At 45.6% G+C, this 20134-nt stretch overlaps 1 protein-coding gene across 1 annotated transcript in view; it reads right to left on the reverse strand.

The window, feature by feature from the left end:
* Positions 1 to 18211, reverse strand: part of LOC117511314 (protein-lysine 6-oxidase) — a 49116-nt gene extending 30905 nt beyond the window's left edge. The window contains exons 1-3 of the mRNA XM_034171342.1: positions 17737 to 18211; positions 15321 to 15429; positions 9427 to 9558 (exon numbers count right to left, since the gene is read on the reverse strand). Coding sequence (XP_034027233.1) covers positions 9427 to 9558; positions 15321 to 15429; positions 17737 to 18211 — 716 coding nt within the window. The remainder of the gene's footprint in view (positions 1 to 9426; positions 9559 to 15320; positions 15430 to 17736) is intronic.
* Positions 18212 to 20134: the final 1923 nt, after the last annotated feature.

Genomic DNA, 20134 nt, shown 5'->3' on the forward strand with positions numbered 1-20134 from the left:
GGGTCGGATGTAGTCCAACATCTGGTACCAATCCTGAAAACAGATCCGGTCCAGACAGTTTTTGCACCCTGGACCAGATCCAGCATGGCTCCGCTTTACAGTTCTGGAACAGATCCGGACCAGATCTGAACTGGATCCGCAAAACACCAACCGTTTACAGACCATATCTGGTACGGATCTGGGACAGATGTGGTCCGCATCACAGCACCGTTGTTATGTGTCGGACGCAGCTCGGAGAACCGACCAGCGTTTGAAGGACCCAGTATGAAATAAGCAGAGCACGGTACAAAGGCTAACTGAATTTAATACATAACAGTGAAGTGATACAAAACAACAAAAGAATGTGCGGTCTGGCGTGGTGGTGATACGGTGCGCTCCCAGCAGCGCTAACGGTCCGGAGCCAGAATCCGTTCGGACCCAAGGAACCCGCCGACACCCCCCAGGTGGCCGCAACAAACCGAGTCTGTGAAAGAAGGAACCATTATGTGAGTCCACACTCTACACACAGAGATACCACTCAAAGGTGTACATAAACAGCAAACACTTCCTGACTTAATTACTAATCAGCTTCCCAACCTGCAGGCATGGAACATCCAGTTCACAAAACTCCACTGCAGTGGAAGCCGATACATGACTAACGTACAGCTCAATATAATAAGGTGTGAGGGACACCACATTTACTGACTGTATAAACGTTAGTCACAAAATCTAACGTACCTCAGGAAGTGTGCTGACGAGCGTGAGACCTCACCCCCTCCTCTTTCACAGACCGTGCATCAAACCCTGGACGTTCTCTGCATCCACTGATGATGAGATGGCTCCCGAGACGACGATCTCACCCGTCTGGTCACAAGGTCGAGTCTCTGGCAAATACACACTGTGTACTCCAGTCTTAAATGCCACCATGTTCCAATCCATTGTAGATGCACCATAGCTGTGAGTCCTGACGAGCCGCAGGTGATCAGCCTCAGGTGATCAGGGTGAGGTCCTGATAAACTCAGCTACACAGCCACTCAGTCCCAAATGCAAGCCACCTGGAAGGAAAAACAAAAGACAGGACAGAAAACAGAAACAAAAGGCAGCCAGGCTCCCCCAGCCACACAACAGCACCCCACCCTCACGGGAAGCCTCCCGGCGACCACACAAACCCGGCCCAGGAGAAACACCCCCCTCCAGGGGCCATGGCTGAAAACCGTATCTGCATTCGTCTTCCAACAGAATGGTTGATGTCTTCTCCTCTGGCTGCATCTTTGCCTTTGTTTCTGTCAGTCACTTGGCACAGGTGTGGCCAGGAGTTCTTAAACCTGTGCGATCAGCCTTTGTCCAACCATGTTCAGTCTAATTAGTCATAAAACAAATAAGACAAACATAAACAACCAAACCACCCCCCCCCCCTCCCCAGAGGACCGTTCCATCAAACCCCGGGAAGGGGAGAAAAGAAAAACAACCCAAACTTAAGATAACAAATAAAAACACTAACACCCCCCCCCCCTCCCCAGAGGACCGTTCCATCAAACCCCGGGAAGGGGAGAAAAGACAAACAACCCAAACTTAAGCTAACAAATATAAACACTAACACCCCCCCCCCCAACGGCATGTAGGGACCAACACCCCCCAGAGGACATCCCGCCAGCTCCAGGAGTAATAACCACAGCCGAGGTCCCTCTGGGACCCAATGTCACCCACAGGAACTCCCAGCGCCTCCCAGAGGACCATTCCATCAACCACAGGAGACGCCTCCCCTCATGACCAACGGACCCAGCCCCGGCCATCTATGGCTAGATGGACCCACAGCCCTTTCCCCCCCAGAGGACACCACAGTCAAACCCTGAGGGCGGAAACTGGGGGGGAAAACAAAAGGAGAAAAAAAAAAAGCATACAAACAAAACAACCCCAACCCCACCCCCTTGGCGCAGTGGAAACTGGAAGCACGTCCAGTGTCACCAACCGTGACTATACCCCAGAAGCCAACCGGGAGGAGTGGAACAGCGGTTATGGCAGACGGCACAAAACGGCGCCACTCCTCCGACTTCCAAACCAGCCACCAGCTGTGGGTATATCCCACTGCCCCAAACCTCAGCCACGCCGATGGCAGACGGCTCAAAGGCGCGCTGAAGCCGGAGGTGGAACAGGGAATCAACAAACAAACCCCCCCCCCCCCAGGTGCAGAGGTTACCTGGGAAACGCCCAGCATAACCAAACTGCACCACTCCAGCAACGCCGACACTACGGCTCACACGGCTGGAGCCAGAGGAGAAGAGAGGGAACAAAAAGAAAATACCCCAAAACCCCCCCCTCCCCTCCCGGGTGCAGAGGTTACCTGGGAAACGCCCAGCATAACCAAACTGCACCACTCTAGCAACGCCGACTCTACGGCTCACCCGGCTGGAGTCAGAGGAGAAGAGAGGGCATAACAAAAAACAAAACAAAAAAAAGAAAAAACAACCCAATTACCCACCATCACCCCCCAGGGGACCGTCCCATCAAACCCTGGGAGGTGAAACTAAAAGAAATAAAAAGAAAGACTAACAGACTAACATAAAGTTGCTTGGGTCCTTTTTGTGCTCCAAACAGACTGCAGGGACACGACCCCAGACACTAATAGTGGAAAACAAAAAATAAAATCCCACACAAAATGAACTAACACAAAACAAATAAGTGATTTATACCGTCAAGCTCAAACAAATGGAACACACCTGTTCCAACTTAAGAGCTTGACGGTAATGTGACTCAGTCACCAACAGAGGGAGCCAGAGTGCTAAAAATGAAAAACCCCCTTTGGTGACAGAAAATAATTCATGCTGCTTTTCCTGTGAGCAACACACAACCAAAAATGTGATTCAACTAAATAACGCCGGAGCTGATACAACAGACGCAGTAGTTATCTTTATCCGGGGAAACGGGGCTACAACTGTAACACAGGAAGCTCAGCGACCCATGCCACAGAGCTCCGCCGTGCGCGTGCACCCATTACAGACACACTCTTGCAGCTCCCGTTTAAACCTCTTATCCGGTCGGAGCGTGACGCGAAGCCGTCGCCAGTCACACTCCACCACGACCCACGGATAAGGCACAAACACAGGAACATGGCTGCAAGAGAGCACAAATCAGTATTCAGTAATGGGTCTCAAACACGCACCATCCGGGCGGAGAGCACCCGCAACTGATCCGGATAACTACTGAACGTCTGCTGCCGCCTTCCCGGCGCGTTACCGTCTCTGCTACCGCTGGGTCCATGATGTTTGGCCAGAGACTACTGTTATGTGTCGGACGCAGCTCGGAGAACCGACCAGCGTTTGAAGGACCCAGTATGAAATAAGCAGAGCACGGTACAAAGGCTAACTGAATTTAATACATAACAGTGAAGTGATACAAAACAACAAAAGAATGTGCGGTCTGGCATGGTGGTGATACGGTGCGCTCCCAGCAGCGCTAACGGTCTGGAGCCAGAATCCGTTCGGACCCAAGGACCCCGCCGACACCCCCCAGGTGGCCGCAACAAACCGAGTCTGTGAAAGAAGGAACCATTATGTGAGTCCACCCTCTACACACAGAGATACCACTCAAAGGTGTACATAAACAGCAAACACTTCCTGGCTTAATTACTAATCAGCTTCCCAACCTGCAGGCATGGAACATCCAGTTCACAAAACTCCACTGCAGTGGAAGCCGATACATGACTAACGTACAGCTCAATATAATAAGGTGTGAGGGACACCACATTTACTGACTGTATAAACGTTAGTCACAAAATCTAACGTACCTCAGGAAGTGTGCTGACGAGCGTGAGACCTCACCCCCTCCTCTTTCACAGACCGTGCATCAAACCCTGGACGTTCTCTGCATCCACTGATGATGAGATGGCTCCTGAGACGACGATCTCACCCGTCTGGTCACAAGGTCGAGTCTCTGGCAAATACACACTGTGTACTCCAGTCTTAAATGCCACCATGTTCCAATCCATTGTAGATGCACCACAGCTGTGAGTCCTGACGAGCCGCAGGTGATCAGCCTCAGGTGATCAGGGTGAGGTCCTGATAAACTCAGCTACACAGCCACTCAGTCCCAAATGCAAGCCACCTGGAAGGAAAAACAAAGACAGGACAGAAAACAGAAACAAAAGGCAGCCAGGCCCCCCCAGCCACACAACAACCGTGGCAGGAAAATGGGGCATAACGATAAGCAATTTTATCTGCACTCGGTAGAAACTATCCATTTGTGGTTGTAAACTCTGTATTCTGTAATCGTGATCGTCACTGAGGCTTTTTTAGATGCTTATTGCAAAGCGGTTTGTTTCTTTATGACAATCAAGTTTTATAAGTCCAGGGACACTGATCTGTGTGTTATAGATACAAATCAGTTTCCTCGGCTCCACGGAACTACCCCCTGTAAAACTTGTTCCTGCCACGGTGCTGTGATGCGGTCCACATCCGCCCCATATCCGTGCCAGATATGGTTTGTAAACGGTTGGTCTTTTGCGGATCCAGTTCAGATCTGGTCCGGATCTGTTCCAGAACTGTAAAGTGGAGCCATGCCGGATCTGGGCCAGGGTGCAAAAACTGTCTGGACCGGATCTGTTTTCAGGATTGGTACCAGATGTTGGACTACATCCGGCCCAGATCTATTTGCTGTCTGGGTTTATACCCAATCATGACACTCACCTGTTATGTTAGTTTAAATGTGTCAACACCCCCGAGTCACACTAACTGCCAGAATGCTCGTAGCACGGGCCGAGGCGGAGGATTAGCAGCAATCTTCCATTCCCGCTTATTAATTAATCAAAAACCCAGACAGAGCTTTAATTCATTTGAAAGCTTGACTGATTTTCTCTCAAAAATTCTTGAAAGGGTAGTTGTAAAACAGCTAACTGATCATCTGCAGAGGAATGGTCTATTTGAAGAGTTTCAGTCAGGTTTTAGAATTCATCATAGTACAGAAACAGCATTAGTGAAGGTTACAAATGATCTTCTTATGGCCTCAGACAGTGGACTCATCTCTGTGCTTGTTCTGTTAGACCTCAGTGCTGCTTTTGATACTGTTGACCATAAAATTTTATTACAGAGATTAGAGCATGCCATAGGTATTAAAGGCACTGCGCTGCGGTGGTTTGAATCATATTTATCTAATAGATTACAATTTGTTCATGTAAATGGGGAATCTTCTTCACAGACTAAGGTTAATTATGGAGTTCCACAAGGTTCTGTGCTAGGACCAATTTTATTCACTTTATACATGCTTCCCTTACTCAGTATTATTAGACGGCATTGCTTAAATTTTAATTGTTACGCAGATGATACCCAGCTTTATCTATCCATGAAGCCAGAGGACACACACCAATTAGCTAAACTGCAGGATTGTCTTACAGACATAAAGACATGGATGACCTCTAATTTCCTGCTTTTAAACTCAGATAAAACTGAAGTTATTGTACTTGGCCCCACAAATCTTAGAAACATGGTGTCTAACCAGATCCTTACTCTGGATGGCATTACCCTGACCTCTAGTAATACTGTGAGAAATCTTGGAGTCATTTTTGATCAGGATATGTCATTCAAAGCGCATATTAAACAAATATGTAGGACTGCTTTTTTGCATTTACGCAATATCTCTAAAATCAGAAAGGTCTTGTCTCAGAGTGATGCTGAAAAACTAATTCATGCATTTATTTCCTCTAGGCTGGACTATTGTAATTCATTATTATCAGGTTGTCCTAAAAGTTCCCTAAAAAGCCTTCAGTTAATTCAAAATGCTGCAGCTAGAGTACTGACGGGGACTAGAAGGAGAGAGCATATCTCACCCATATTGGCCTCTCTTCATTGGCTTCCTGTTAATTCTAGAATAGAATTTAAAATTCTTCTTCTTACTTATAAGGTTTTGAATAATCAGGTCCCATCTTATCTTAGGGACCTCGTAGTACCATATCACCCCAATAGAGCGCTTCGCTCTCAGACTGCAGGCTTACTTGTAGTTCCTAGGGTTTGTAAGAGTAGAATGGGAGGCAGAGCCTTCAGCTTTCAGGCTCCTCTCCTGTGGAACCAGCTCCCAATTCAGATCAGGGAGACAGACACCCTCTCTACTTTTAAGATTAGGCTTAAAACTTTCCTTTTTGCTAAAGCTTATAGTTAGGGCTGGATCAGGTGACCCTGAACCATCCCTTAGTTATGCTGCTATAGACGTAGACTGCTGGGGGGTTCCCATGATGCACTGTTTCTTTCTATTTTTGCTCTGTATACACCACTCTGCATTTAATCATTAGTGATCGATCTCTGCTCCCCTCCACAGCATGTCTTTTTCCTGGTTCTCTCCCTCAGCCCCAACCAGTCCCAGCAGAAGACTGCCCCTCCCTGAGCCTGGTTCTGCTGGAGGTTTCTTCCTGTTAAAAGGGAGTTTTTCCTTCCCACTGTAGCCAAGTGCTTGCTCACAGGGGGTCGTTTTGACCGTTGGGGTTTTACATAATTACTGTATGGCCTTGCCTTACAATATAAAGCGCCTTGGGGCAACTGTTTGTTGTGATTTGGCGCTATATAAAAAAAAAAAGATTGAATTGAATTGACTCTTAGTCTTGTCTATCCAAATTGGAAGTCCCAAAAACCAGTTTTATTTGTTGTTATCTATCGTCCACCTGGTCGTTACTGTGAGTTTCTCTGTGAATTTTCAGACCTTTTGTCTGACTTAGTGCTTAGCTCAGATAAGATAATTATAGTGGGCGATTTTAACATCCACACAGATGCTGAGAATGACAGCCTCAACACTGCATTTAATCTATTATTAGACTCAATTGGCTTTGCTCAAAATGTAAATGAGTCCACCCACCACTTTAATCATATCTTAGATCTTGTTCTGACTTATGGTATGGAAATTGAAGACTTAACAGTATTCCCTGAAAACTCCCTTCTGTCTGATCATTTCTTAATAACATTTACATTTACTCTGATGGACTATCCAGCAGTGGGGAATAAGTTTCATTACACTAGAAGTCTTTCAGAAAGTGCTGTAACTAGGTTTAAGGATATGATTCCTTCTTTATGTTCTCTAATGCCATATACCAACACAGTGCAGAGTAGCTACCTAAACTCTATAAGTGAGATAGAGTATCTCGTCAATAGTGTTACATCCTCATTAAAGACAACTTTGGATGCTGTAGCTCCTCTGAAAAAGAGAGCTTTAAATCTGAAGTGCCTGACTCCGTGGTATAACTCACAAACTCGCAGCTCAAAGCAGATAACCCATAAGTCGGAGAGGAAATGGCGTCTCACTAATTTAGAAGATCTTCACTTAGCCTGGAAAAAGAGTCTGTTGCTCTATAAAAAAGCCCTCTGTAAAGCTAGGACATCTTACTACTCATCACTAATTGAAGAAAATAAGAACAACCCCAGGTTTCTTTTCAGCACTGTAGCCAGGCTGACAAACAGTCAGAGCTCTATTGAGCCGAGTATTCCTTTAACTTTAACTAGTAATGACTTCATGACTTTCTTTGCTAATAAAATTTTAACTATTAGAGAAAAAATTACTCATAACCATCCCAAAGATGTATCGTTATCTTTGGCTGCTTTCAGTGATGCCGGTATTTGGTTAGACTCTTTCTCTCTGATTGTTCTGTCTGAGTTATTTTCATTAGTTACTTCCTCCAAACCATCAACATGTCTATTAGACCCCATTCCTACCAGGCTGCTCAAGGAAGCCCTACCATTATTTAATGCTTCGATCTTAAATATGATCAATCTATCTTTATTAGTTGGGTATGTACCACAGGCTTTTAAGGTGGCAGTAATTAAACCATTACTTAAAAAGCCATCACTTGACCCAGCTATCTTAGCTAATTATAGGCCAATCTCCAACCTTCGTTTTCTCTCAAAAATTCTTGAAAGGGTAGTTGTAAAACAGCTAACTGATCATCTGCAGAGGAATGGTCTATTTGAAGAGTTTCAGTCAGGTTTGAGAATTCATCATAGTACAGAAACAGCATTAGTGAAGGTTACAAATGATCTTCTTATGGCCTCAGACAGTGGACTCATCTCTGTGCTTGTTCTGTTAGACCTCAGTGCTGCTTTTGATACTGTTGACCATAAAATTTTATTACAGAGATTAGAGCATGCCATAGGTATTAAAGGCACTGCGCTGCGGTGGTTTGAATCATATTTATCTAATAGATTACAATTTGTTCATGTAAATGGGGAATCTTCTTCACAGACTAAGGTTAATTATGGAGTTCCACAAGGTTCTGTGCTAGGACCAATTTTATTCACTTTATACATGCTTCCCTTAGGCAGTATTATTAGACAGCATTGCTTAAATTTTCATTGTTACGCAGATGATACTTGCCTTACAATATAAAGCGCCTTGGGGCAACTGTTTGTTGTGATTTGGCGCTATATAAATAAAATTGATTTGATTTGTTTCCAATTAACCTGATCACCTGTGGAATGTTCAAAACAGGTGTTCTTTGAGCATTCATCAACTTTCCGTCTTTTGTTGCCACTGTCCCAGCTTTTTTTAAATGCGTTGCAGGCATCCATTTCAAAATTAGCAAATGTTTACACAAAAACAAAAAGGTCTATCAGTTTGAACATTAAATATCTTGTCTTTGTGGTGTATTCAATTGAATATAGGTTAAAGAGGATTTGCAGATCATTGTATTCTGTTTTTATTTACATTTTACACAATGTCCCAACTTAATTGGAATTGGGGTTGTATGAGCATTCTTATGTTCGAATATGGTGTTTGTTATGGACAGTCCAGGACTACCACAGAAGTCCAATAACAGACGATCGTTCGGGTTTAGATCGGGGAGGCTGTTCCTCCCAGTCACGCCTCTCCAGGTGGCGCTGTCATTGCCCATGTGTGCAGTGAAGTCCCCCAGTAGAACAATGGAGTCCTCCCCTGGAGCCCCATACAGAACTCAATTCAGGGACTCCAGGAAGGCCAAATACTCCAAGACCACACATCTCTCAGGTTCATAGAGACACACAAACCTCTCCACCATGATAAGGTGATGGTTCCTGGAGCAAACACAAACAAGAAAAACAAACAGCAACCACAAACAACAACCACAAACAGCAAACTAGCAGCAAACAACAAAAAGAAACACAAACAGCAAACAACAAACACAAACAACAAAAGAAACAGCAAACACAAATAACAAACAAAAACAGCAAACACTAACAGTAACCACAAATACAGACCACAAACAACAAGCAGCAAACACAAACAAACAGCTAACACAAACAACAAACAAAAACAGAAAACACAAACAACAAAAGCAAACAAAAACAGCAAAACAAACAGCAAACAAACAACAAAAGCAAACAGCAAAACATAAAAACAAACATAAACAAAAACAGCAAACATAAATAGCAAACACAGCAAATTTATGAGGTAATGACGTTCTGAAGAAACATCTTTAAAACCAAGATTCCAGTGACCTACTGATGGCAGCTGTGCCACTCCCAGGAATAACGAGGTTTGTTGGGCAGGAAGTCACCTGTTCCCTGGTTCTTCACCCGCTGAGGAAATCGCAACAAAACCCTGGTGTCGTAATCCTGAGAATAACGAGAGGAACTGCAGGAGTGGAGAAAAAAGGAGCTCAGTGCCAGTCATTGGGTTGAACTTTCTGAGAACATAAGTCCATACAGTTGTGTTATGTGCAGACGCAGGTTGAGGAGCAGACCAACGTCTGACCGAACCCAGCGCTAAATAACCAGAAAGCGGTTCCACAAACAAAACTATTTTATTTCCCCTCCAGTGAAATAATTAGTGAACAACATAAATATTTGGTTTGTCTGGCGGAGTGAAGGACGGCGCGCTCTCCAGCACCCAAAAGGATCGAAGCCTCGGCGCTTCTGGACTCAGATTCACCGCCAAACACCCCCCAGGTGGACACGACAAACTGACTCTGTGAAGGATGGAAAAGGTGAGGTAAGTCAACAGAGCTACAGCAAATATCTTTCAGAGGCACATACTATCAGCAACACATTCAGGTCTGAATTTAAGCTTTATGTAAATGAGCAGCTTCTCACAACAGGTGGAGGATCACGTGGAGTACGCCACGGCAGTGAGAAGCAAACTGCACAATTCTCATCAATGTTCAAATATACTGCGTAACAAAATGCCAAATTACTATTAACGATCATTCAGACAATAATCACCTCTGATGTGTGCTGACAGCATGTGTCCCTCACCCGTCCTCCTTCACAGGCACGATGTGTCAAACCCTGGCGCGTTCCTCAGCGTCTCACAAACGAACGTCACAAGGTCGAGTTCCCAGCAATTCTGCTTGAACCACTCATGGCTTAAATGCAAAACACCATCTCATTATCTGCTTCAGCTGAAAATCTTTAAGTTTACATATGAGCATCATCCACAGGTGCTGCGAGTCAGTAGGCCTGCACGTGAACATCCTCCACAGGTGCAGCTAATAATGCTGATGAGGGTGAAGGACTCTTCTGCCAGCACCTTCTCCACAGACAAAAACCAGTTTGTATACCACCTGGAGAGCAAAGAAAAGAAAACAACACAAAAACATCCAGCCAAACCTCCCAACACACAACAGTACCCCCCCATCAACGGGAAGCCTCCCGGCAACCGAACAGACCAGGCCCGAGAACAACACCTCCCTCCGGGGTCCATAACAGAAAGCAGACGGCAGGACAGGGCACCGCGGCTGGAAGGCCGGCTGGCATCAACAAAAACCCCAAACAAGTCCCATATACAACCCAACATAGAAGAAAAACACAAAACCCACCCAAACCCTCCCCAGGGGACCGTCCCATCCAACCCCGGGAAGAAAAGAAAAACTCCCAAATGCAATAACCCAACACAGCCCCATCAACACAAGACAAACATAAATTCACAAAGAAAAATAACAAACAACCCCCCCCCCAGAACGATATGCAGAACCCCCCCCCCAGAAGACCTTTACCGCCAGTTCCAGGAGAGAACAACCAAAACCGGAATCTTACAGAGGTCCCCAGGTTTACACGGAGGAACAGCGCCCCCCAGAGGACCGTACCATCAACCCCAGGAGGTACCCTCCCCACAACCCAGGAACCCCAGACCCGGCCACACTTGGTTAATCGGCCCCACAATCAATTCCCCCCCAGAGGACCGTCCCATCGACCCTGGAGGTGGAACCTGGAAGGAAACATAACAACACAAAAATCCAACCCCTGGCGGACTTCATTAAAACACCCCGGGGGCAAAATAAAACAACTGTCAAACCCTGTTACCCCCCCCCCCCCACAGCACCCCGAAAGACCCCAGATCACTCCCAGAGCCTATCATTAGCCCAATTTTGGCGAACGGCACAAAACTACTAAGCTGGGGAAGGAAACAGGAAAAACTAACCCGGTCCCATCCCCGAAGCGCAGCGGAAAACCGTTAAGACGTCCGGTGCCCCAACCCGACCATACCACCAGCCTATCGGGAGGGGTGGAACTACCGAAATGGCGAACGGCAACAGATCGGCCCACCACTCCGACTGAGGTATGTTCCCGTTGCACCACACCCCGGTAACACCAATGACGAACGGTCAAAGGCCCACCGGGGCTTGAGAGGAACCGGGCCCTAACCAAACCCAAAAAAACACCCCTGACAACCCCCCCCAGGTGCAGAGGTCTTCTGAGAAACGCTCAGCGTGACCAACCTGCACCACCCCACAACCCAAAAGACAAAACGGTCTCAGAGCAATGTGAGGTTGGGGTTAGGGAAGCAGGGAAATAAAAAACAACAAAACAAAACGACCCAATCCTCAAACAGAAAATACCTAAGTCCAAATAATGAAAAGTCCAGCCGAGCTCCGAACTGCCAGTTGTTCACTCCTCCGGAACCGCCTCTAAATCCCCAAACAATTTATAACCCCTTACAAAAAAACAAAAATAGCCCAAATAACTAAACAACCAAAGGGTATTTTTTTTTTTTTTTTTTGTGTGTGTGTCCATTTTTATGCCTGTCCCAGAACACCTGGAGATACGTCATCGCTATCTTTCTTGACGCTTATGTGACCGGGGCAATATGGTGGCCTCAGCTCGTCCGAGCTGCATGGGCTCATCCGCAAGAGGAGCCAGAGGTCCCGTCGGAGGAGTCTCAGTGGGGCGAAGAAGAGGCAGCCCAGATCTGTGTCGGGGAAAGCCCCGAGACGAAAAAACCCGCTCTGATGTCCATCCTCTCTCGCGTCGATGCTCCTTTATCCGATCATCTAGACGAATAACCAAAGATATTAGTTCATCTAAATCTTTTGGTTCGTCACGGACTGCTAGCTCGTCTTTTAATGGATCGTTCAAACCATCTACAAACACTCCTCTTAAAGCTGCGGCATTCCAACCGGACTGAGCAGAAAAAATTCAGAAATCCACGGAATAATCCGCCGCACTCCGCCTCCCCTGCCTGAGATTCAGCAACCGTTGGGCAACGGTATTTGTTTTCACCGGATGGTCAAAAACCAAGCGGAACTCCCGAGAGAAATCCTTAAAGGATCCTAACAATGGAGAGTTATTACTCCACAATGCAGTGACCCAAGCTAAAGCGTCACCTCGGAGCAAATTTGTCACATATGAGACACGACTACCATCAGAAGAGAAGGAAGCCGGTCGCTGAGCAAAAACCAGAGAACATTGCATCAAAAACGGAGCACAGGCTTCAACGTTTCCCGCATAAGGCTCCGGATGACAAATGATTGGTTCGGAAGCCGAATCTCTGGGTGACGGAGTTATCTGCACCGGTATCGATGGTGCCGCAGCTGGAGCAGCAGGAAGCGGAACGGCTTGTGCTGCAAGCTCCGTTACGCGGGCATCTGTTTGTTTAATTTGGTTTGCGAGATGCTGTAATTGCTCCCATATTTTCTCCAAGTGTTCTTGAACTCTTTCGGCAAACGGAACTGCTTCTGCCGCTGGGTCCATTTTGGAATGGCCGGGAACTACTGTTATGTGCAGACGCAGGTTGAGGAGCGGACCAACGTCTGACCGAACCCAGCGCTAAATAACCAGAAAGCGGTTCCACAAACAAAACGATTTTATTTCCCCTCCAGTGCAATAATTAGTGTACAACATAAATATTTGGTTTGTCTGGCGGAGTGAAGGACGGCACGCTCTCCAGCGCCCAAAAGGATCGAAGCCTCTGTGCTTCTGGACTCAGATTCACTGCCAAACACCCCCCAGGTGGACACGACAAACTGACTCTGTGAAGGATGGAAAAGGTGAGGTAAGTCAACAGAGCTACAGCAAATGTCTTTCACAGGCACACACTATCAGCAACACATTCAGGTCTGAATTTAAGCTTTATGTAAATGAGCAGCTTCTCACAACAGGTGGAGGATCATCAGTCCGTACGCCACGGCAGTGAGAAGCAAACTGTACAATTCTCATCAATGTTCAAATATACTGCGTAACAAAATGCAAAATTACTATTAACGATCATTCAGACAATAATCACCTCTGATGTCTGCTGACAGCATGTGTCCCTCACCCGTCCTCCTTCACAGGCACGATGTGTCAAACCCTGGCGCGGTCCTCAGCGTCTCACAAACGAATGTCACAAGGTCGAGTTCCCGGCAATTCTGCTTGAACCACTCATGGCTTAAATGCAGAACGCCATCTCATTATCTGCTTCAGCTGAAAGTCTTTAAGTTTACACGTGAGCATCATCCACAGGTGCTGCGAGTCAGTAGGCCTGCACGTGAACATCCTCCACAGGTGCAGCTAATAATGCTGATGAGGGTGAAGGACTCTTCTGCCAGCACCTTCTCCACAGACAAAAACCAGTTTGCATACCACCTGGAGAGCAAAGAATAGAAAACAACACAAAAACATCCAGCCAAACCCCCCAACACACAACACAGTTGTGCTCAAAAGTTTACAAACTCTTGCAGAATTTGTATTTTATTTAGTTATTTATTTTTGGCCATTTTTCACAGAATATGAATGATAACACAAAAACTTTTTTCACTCGTGGTTAGTGGTTGGGTGAAGCCATTCATTGTCAAACAAATGTGCTTACTTTTTTAAATCATAATGACAACAGAAACTAAACAAATGACCCTGATGAAAAATCTGCATTCCCCTGTTCTTAATACCGTGTGTTGCCCCCTTTAACATCAATGACAGCTTGGAGTCTTTTGTGGTTGTTGTGGACGAGGCTCTTTATTTCCTCTGATGGTAAAGCTGCCCATTCTTCTTGGCAAAAAGCCTCCAGTTCCTGTAAATTCCTGGGCGGTCTTGCATGAACTGCACATTTGAGATCTCCCCAGAGTGGCTCAATGATTTTGCAGTCAGGAAACTGAGATGGCCACTCCAGAACTTTCACTTTATTCTGCTGTAGCCAATGACAGGTTTACTTGGCCTTGTGTTTTGGATCGTTGTCATGTTGGAATATCCAAGTTCGTCCCATGCTCATCTTCCGAACTGATGAGTGCAAATGTTCCTCCAGTATTTTCTGATAACATGCTGCATTCATCCTGCCATCAATTTTGACCAGGTTTCCTGTGCCTTTGTAATTCACACATCCCCAAAACATCAGCTAACCACTTCAGTGCTTCACAGTAGGAAGGGTGTACCTTTCATCTTAGGCCTTGTTGACTCCTCTCCAAATATAACATTTATGGTTGTGGTCAAAAAGTAAAATTTTGGTCTCATCACTCCAAATGACTTTGTTCTCTGTGTTGTTTGAGGTATTGTAAGCAGGGTACTTTGTGGCTGTCTTCTGGTGACTCGACTATGCAGCTCATTTTTTTCACGTGCCTCCCTATTGTGCATCTTGAAACAGTCACACCACTTTTTTCAGAGAGTCCTGAAGTTATTTGTGGGTTTTTCTTTGCATCCCGAACAATTTTCCTGGCAGTTGATGCTGAAATTTTTGATGGTCTACCTGACTGTGGTTTGTTTCTAACAGCATCCCTCATTTCCCACTTCTTAATTAGAGTTTGAACACTCCTGATTGGCATTCTCAGTCCCTTGGATATCTTTTTATATCTCTTTCCTGTTTCATACAGTTCAGTTACCTTTTTTTTGACAATTCTTTTGCTTTCCCTATGACTCAGAAACTAGAAATGTCAATGCAGCACTGAATGAATGATCCAAGGGTTTGTCAGGAGCCCAGAAAGTCACTGACCTTTTATACACACACACTGATTACAAGCAAATAGATCATAGGTGAGCCAAAACAAAACAAAAATATTGCCAGGGTATTTAAACTTATGAGCACAACTGTGTTCCAGACAGCGACACTTCTGTCTGTGTAATGGACTCAGGAGCAGATACAGTAGTTCTGTGCAAATGGAACATTGTCTGTTCCCACATTCAAAAACCTTGGAGGAACTCGTGTTTTCTTACGATGCGAGGCAGTTTTCCTCTGCGGCACAGCGGAGGCTGTACATAGGAGCTCTCTGGACGTAGGTGGAGCTCTGGATGTAGTACGGATCAGGAACCAGATCTGGAAGGCCTTCAGTCACGACACAAAACACAAAAAAGTTCCATCTCTTATGACCGTTTTATTTTCACTAAAAGTTAACTTCTCAAATGTATAACCATTCGAGACCTTGCTGCACCTTTGAGCAGCTTTTGTCCCCATCTAGTGGGCGATGTGAGCATTTCAGGAACTCTGGTACCTTTCCAACATGAAATTCAAAATTCAGTCATTAAGCATTTATAAGAAATGTACATTTTTTTGGCACACAGAGCTTTGACCTCCCAGTATTAATGGACAAAAATTCAGATTTTGAGAGTTTTACAGTTTTGACTTTTAGGATTCAGGAAGGATGTACGGAAGGACAGAATTTCTCCTGACAAGCACAAGGTACAGCTGTGAAAAAACAACAACTCTGCATATTGAAATACAGATGGATTTATGAGGAACACAATGGATGTAATGTGGACTAAAGGGGTAAAGTCTAATGTCGCCTAAAACATATATAAACCACTCCAGGTTATTGCTTACTGGGGTATATTTTGTGTATATTTTCTATATTTTATTTTAACACATTAACAAAATAATGCCAGCAGCCTACTGTGTTACTATTATTAGAGTATTAACTGTACAACGGTAGATATGTTTGTTATGTTTAACTGTGAATGTAGCAGGCCGTGACACACAATTTAAAAAAAAACATGTTAATAATTTCACACAATCAACTTTAAAGTGTGTATCACTAGTAAATAAAATTAAGTCATAAAGATGGACAATTTAGCCTGATTTCACCTGATACTGATAAACTCTCACAAACCTCAAGCTGTTTGGAATGCGGACTTTGGTGACATCATCTCAGGTCACACCCCTCCAGTCGCTCTATAGAAAAACAGTATTTTTTTTTTACAGTATGAAATCAGTGGTTTTTGTGTAGTTTGACGGTGAATATGTCAACATGGTTAAAATTTGTGTTTTGGATGGAGTCACATGACTAGTGTTGTTTATTAGGTGAACAGATTTTCCAAAGATGCTGTAATATTTTGAGATGGAATTTTTTATTTTTATAGTCTTCAAAACATGGATCTAACCACTGATTTTATCTTTTCCTTTTGTGTGGCCAGAAAGAAATTCTTAAAGTTTGCTTCCTCTCCCGAAAGCGTGGAATGGGCCACATTTGTGGTTTGCACCGTGGCGTTGTGCTATGCTAAGCTAAGATGCTACACGCAGGACAGCGGCCAGTCGCATTGCGGAAGTCACTTCTGTGATCACGGAGTCGGACAGAACATGACGAGGAGTGACCGCTGTTAACACCACCGAGACATGGACCAGCTCGCAGCAATTTGAGTTACTGGCTAAGCTGAGCTAAACTGACGGCTAAGATAAGCTACAGGCAGCCAGCTTCTGGTGCAGCAAGACTGTTTTTCTGTGGACAAAAAAGGCAGCAGCGCCACACAGTGGAACAGTAATTCCACGTCTCCGAGTGTGAACACAGCAAGAGTGAAATCAGACTTCATGGTATATAATCATTATTATTATTCAGTCTTATTGAGACATATGCAATGTTGTTGTTTTGTTTTGCAGGTTACAAACAGGCAGACATGGATGGACATGTTAATTGCAAAATAAAATAATTTGATTTGAAAGCCAAATTAAAGTCATATTACATTTGGAGACAAAAGTCAGCCCAGTTTTACTGTGTGTCCTGGTATAAGTCATGACGTGGACACAGGTGGACGGACCTTCAGACAGGTAAGACTCAGCACCGGAGGTTATGTCAATTTTATGGCTAAATAGCTCTGAATCTGTGTGCATTTTTCAGACGCTGTATGAATAATTTCATTTTTATCAGCTGCATCAGGACACACACAAGTTAAAGAGTTTGAAGTAATAATTCATAATCTGGTATATCATTTTTTAAAAGATAGCGTTGACTGGAATGAGATATGACTTTTAGCTTTGAAAGTTTGTAGTTTGAATTTATTTAAAATGTTACTGCAGGTCCTTTACTGTTACTCCTTTTTTTCTCATCTATTTTTTTGAAACCGTTTTCCTACCATACAACAGGATTAATTATAATGTAAAAAGCGAACTTGTCCTTTAATGACTGATTGTTCAGAAATGTTCATAAACATAAATGCTTCGCTTAAAAAAATAAAATAAATAAAACACCTCCCACCCCAAAATTTTACAACATTTTGAATAATAATAATAATAATAATAAAAGTGTGGGGATGTAAAACCAAACACAATCACACACCTCTTCTTCATTCTTAAATAAATACTACTACTAATAGTAATAATGAAATAAAATAAAATAACCACGTGCGGACTTTGGCTTCTCACCGTACTGATGGTAGCGGGTTCCGTAGCCGTGCCGGGCTCGGACCCGCGCCCGCGGTCTGTAGTAGGAGTTGTAATAGTTGTAGTTCGGATAGTAGTTGGACGGTTTGTACGGGTTGTACGGATCGTCTCCGGCCATCGTGTCCTCCGCTCTCACCGGGACGCCGTCGCTCTCTGGCCGCCGGGGACGCGTCATCGCGCGTAATTGCGCGGCGCCGCTGGTGGCAGGGACGCGCGGAGAGGCGCGCGCGGCGGCGGACACCGTGTCGTTACCGGCGAGGACGATAACCGGCTGACCGCCGGTCTGACTCCTGCTGGGGGGCTGGTACTGAGAGCCGCGGCTCAGGACACTGAAAACCTGACCGTTATGTTGCCATGACAACCCGCGGCGAAGCGCATCACCGACCCGGTCAGTGAGCTGAGCGCGAGCGAGGCACAGACCGCAGAGGAGGAGAGCAACCGACAGGAAGACCCTCATCATCAGAAAGAAATGATCTGAAGAGAGAGAGAGAGAGAGAGAGAGAGGGGGGGGGGGGGTAAGAAGAGAAGAGTGTCAAAGTGTGTGTGTCCTACAGACCGGTGGTCAGGACAGGGTCGTCCCACCTCTCACCTGGTGACTCCTGAAAATGTTGCCATAGAAACGGCAGTGAGGACGAGTGACCCACATGTTGGTGTCCTTCTGACAGTGAGGCCCAGTGGGGTCCCATGGGCAGAGGGACACTCCTTCTCTAATGGGGACACTCCTCTATTGAGGACAGAGGGACACTCCTCTAATGAGGACAGAGAGACACTTCTTCGCTAATGAGGACACTTCTCTAATGGGGACAGAGGGACATGCCTTCTCTAATGGGGACACTCCTCTAATGGGGACAGAGGGACACTCCTCTAATGAGGACACTCCTAATGGGAACAGAGGGACATGCCTTCTCTAATGGGAACACTCCTCTAATAAGGACAGAAGGACACTCCTTCTCTAATGGCGACAGAGAGACACTCCTTCTCTAATGAGGACACTTCTCTAATGGGGACAGAGGGACATGCCTTCTCTAATGGGGACACTCCTCTAATGAGGACAGAGGGACACTCCTTCTCTAATGAGGACAGAGAGACACTCTTCTCGAATGAGAACACTTCTCTAATGGGGACAGAGGGACATGCCTTCTCTAATGAGGACACTCCTTAATGTGAACAGAGGGACACTCCTCTAATGAGGACAGAGAGACACTCCTTCTCTAATGAGGACACTCCTCTAATGAGGACAGAGGGACACTCTTCTAATGGGCACAGAGGGACACTCCTTCTCTAATGGGCACAGAGGGACACTCCTTCTCTAATGGGCACAGAGGGACACTCCTCTAATGGGGACAGAGAGTCACTCCTTCTCTAAAGGGGGCAGAGGGACACTCCTTCTCTAGTGAGGACACTCCTCTAATGGGGACAGAGGGACACTCCTCTAATGGGGACACTTCTCTAATGGGACAGAGGGACATGCCTTCTCTAATGGGGACACTCCTCTAATGAGGACAGAGGGACACTCCTCTAATGGGGACAGAGGGACACTCCTCTAATGAGGACAGAGGGACACTCCTTCTCTAATGAGGACACTGTAATGGGGACAGAGAGACACTCCTCTAATGGGGACAGAGGGACACTCCTTCTCTAATGAGGACAGAGGGACACTCCTTCTCTAATGAGGACACTCCTCTAATGAGGACAGAGGGACACTCCTCTAATGAGGACACTCCTCTAATGAGGACAGAGGAACACTCCTCTAATGGGTACAGAGGGACACTCCTTCTCTAATGGGGACAGAGAGACACTCCTTCTCTAATGGGGACACTCCTCTAATGGGTACAGAGGGACACTCCTTCTCTAATGGGGACAGAGAGATACTCCTTCTCTAATGAGGACACTCCTCTAATGGGGACAGAGAGACATGCCTTCTCTAATGGGGACACTCCTCTAATGGGGACAGAGGGACACTCCTCTAATGGGGACAGAGGGACACTCCTCTAATGAGGACAGAGGGACACTCCTTCTCTAATGAGGACAGAGAGACACTCCTTCTCTAATGAGGACAGAGGAACACTCCTCTAATGGGTACAGAGGGACACTCCTTCTCTAATGGGAACAGAGAGACACTCCTTCTCTAATGAGGACACTCCTCTAATGGGGACAGAGGGACATGCCTTCTCTAATGGGGACACTCCTCTAATGAGGACAGAGGGACACTCCTTCTTTAATGTGGACAGAGACACACTCCTTTGCTAATGTGCAATATTTATGTTCAACTGTTAGGACCACAGGTCAGGAGCAAAGGATTAGGATGAAAGGGTAGTGATTAGGATCAAAGTTCAGCCATTGGGGTCAAAGGTCAGGAACAATGAATCAGGATCAAAAG

Source organism: Thalassophryne amazonica, chromosome 5, assembly GCF_902500255.1.
Source record: "Thalassophryne amazonica chromosome 5, fThaAma1.1, whole genome shotgun sequence".
Taxonomy (NCBI): Eukaryota; Metazoa; Chordata; class Actinopteri; order Batrachoidiformes; family Batrachoididae; genus Thalassophryne; species Thalassophryne amazonica.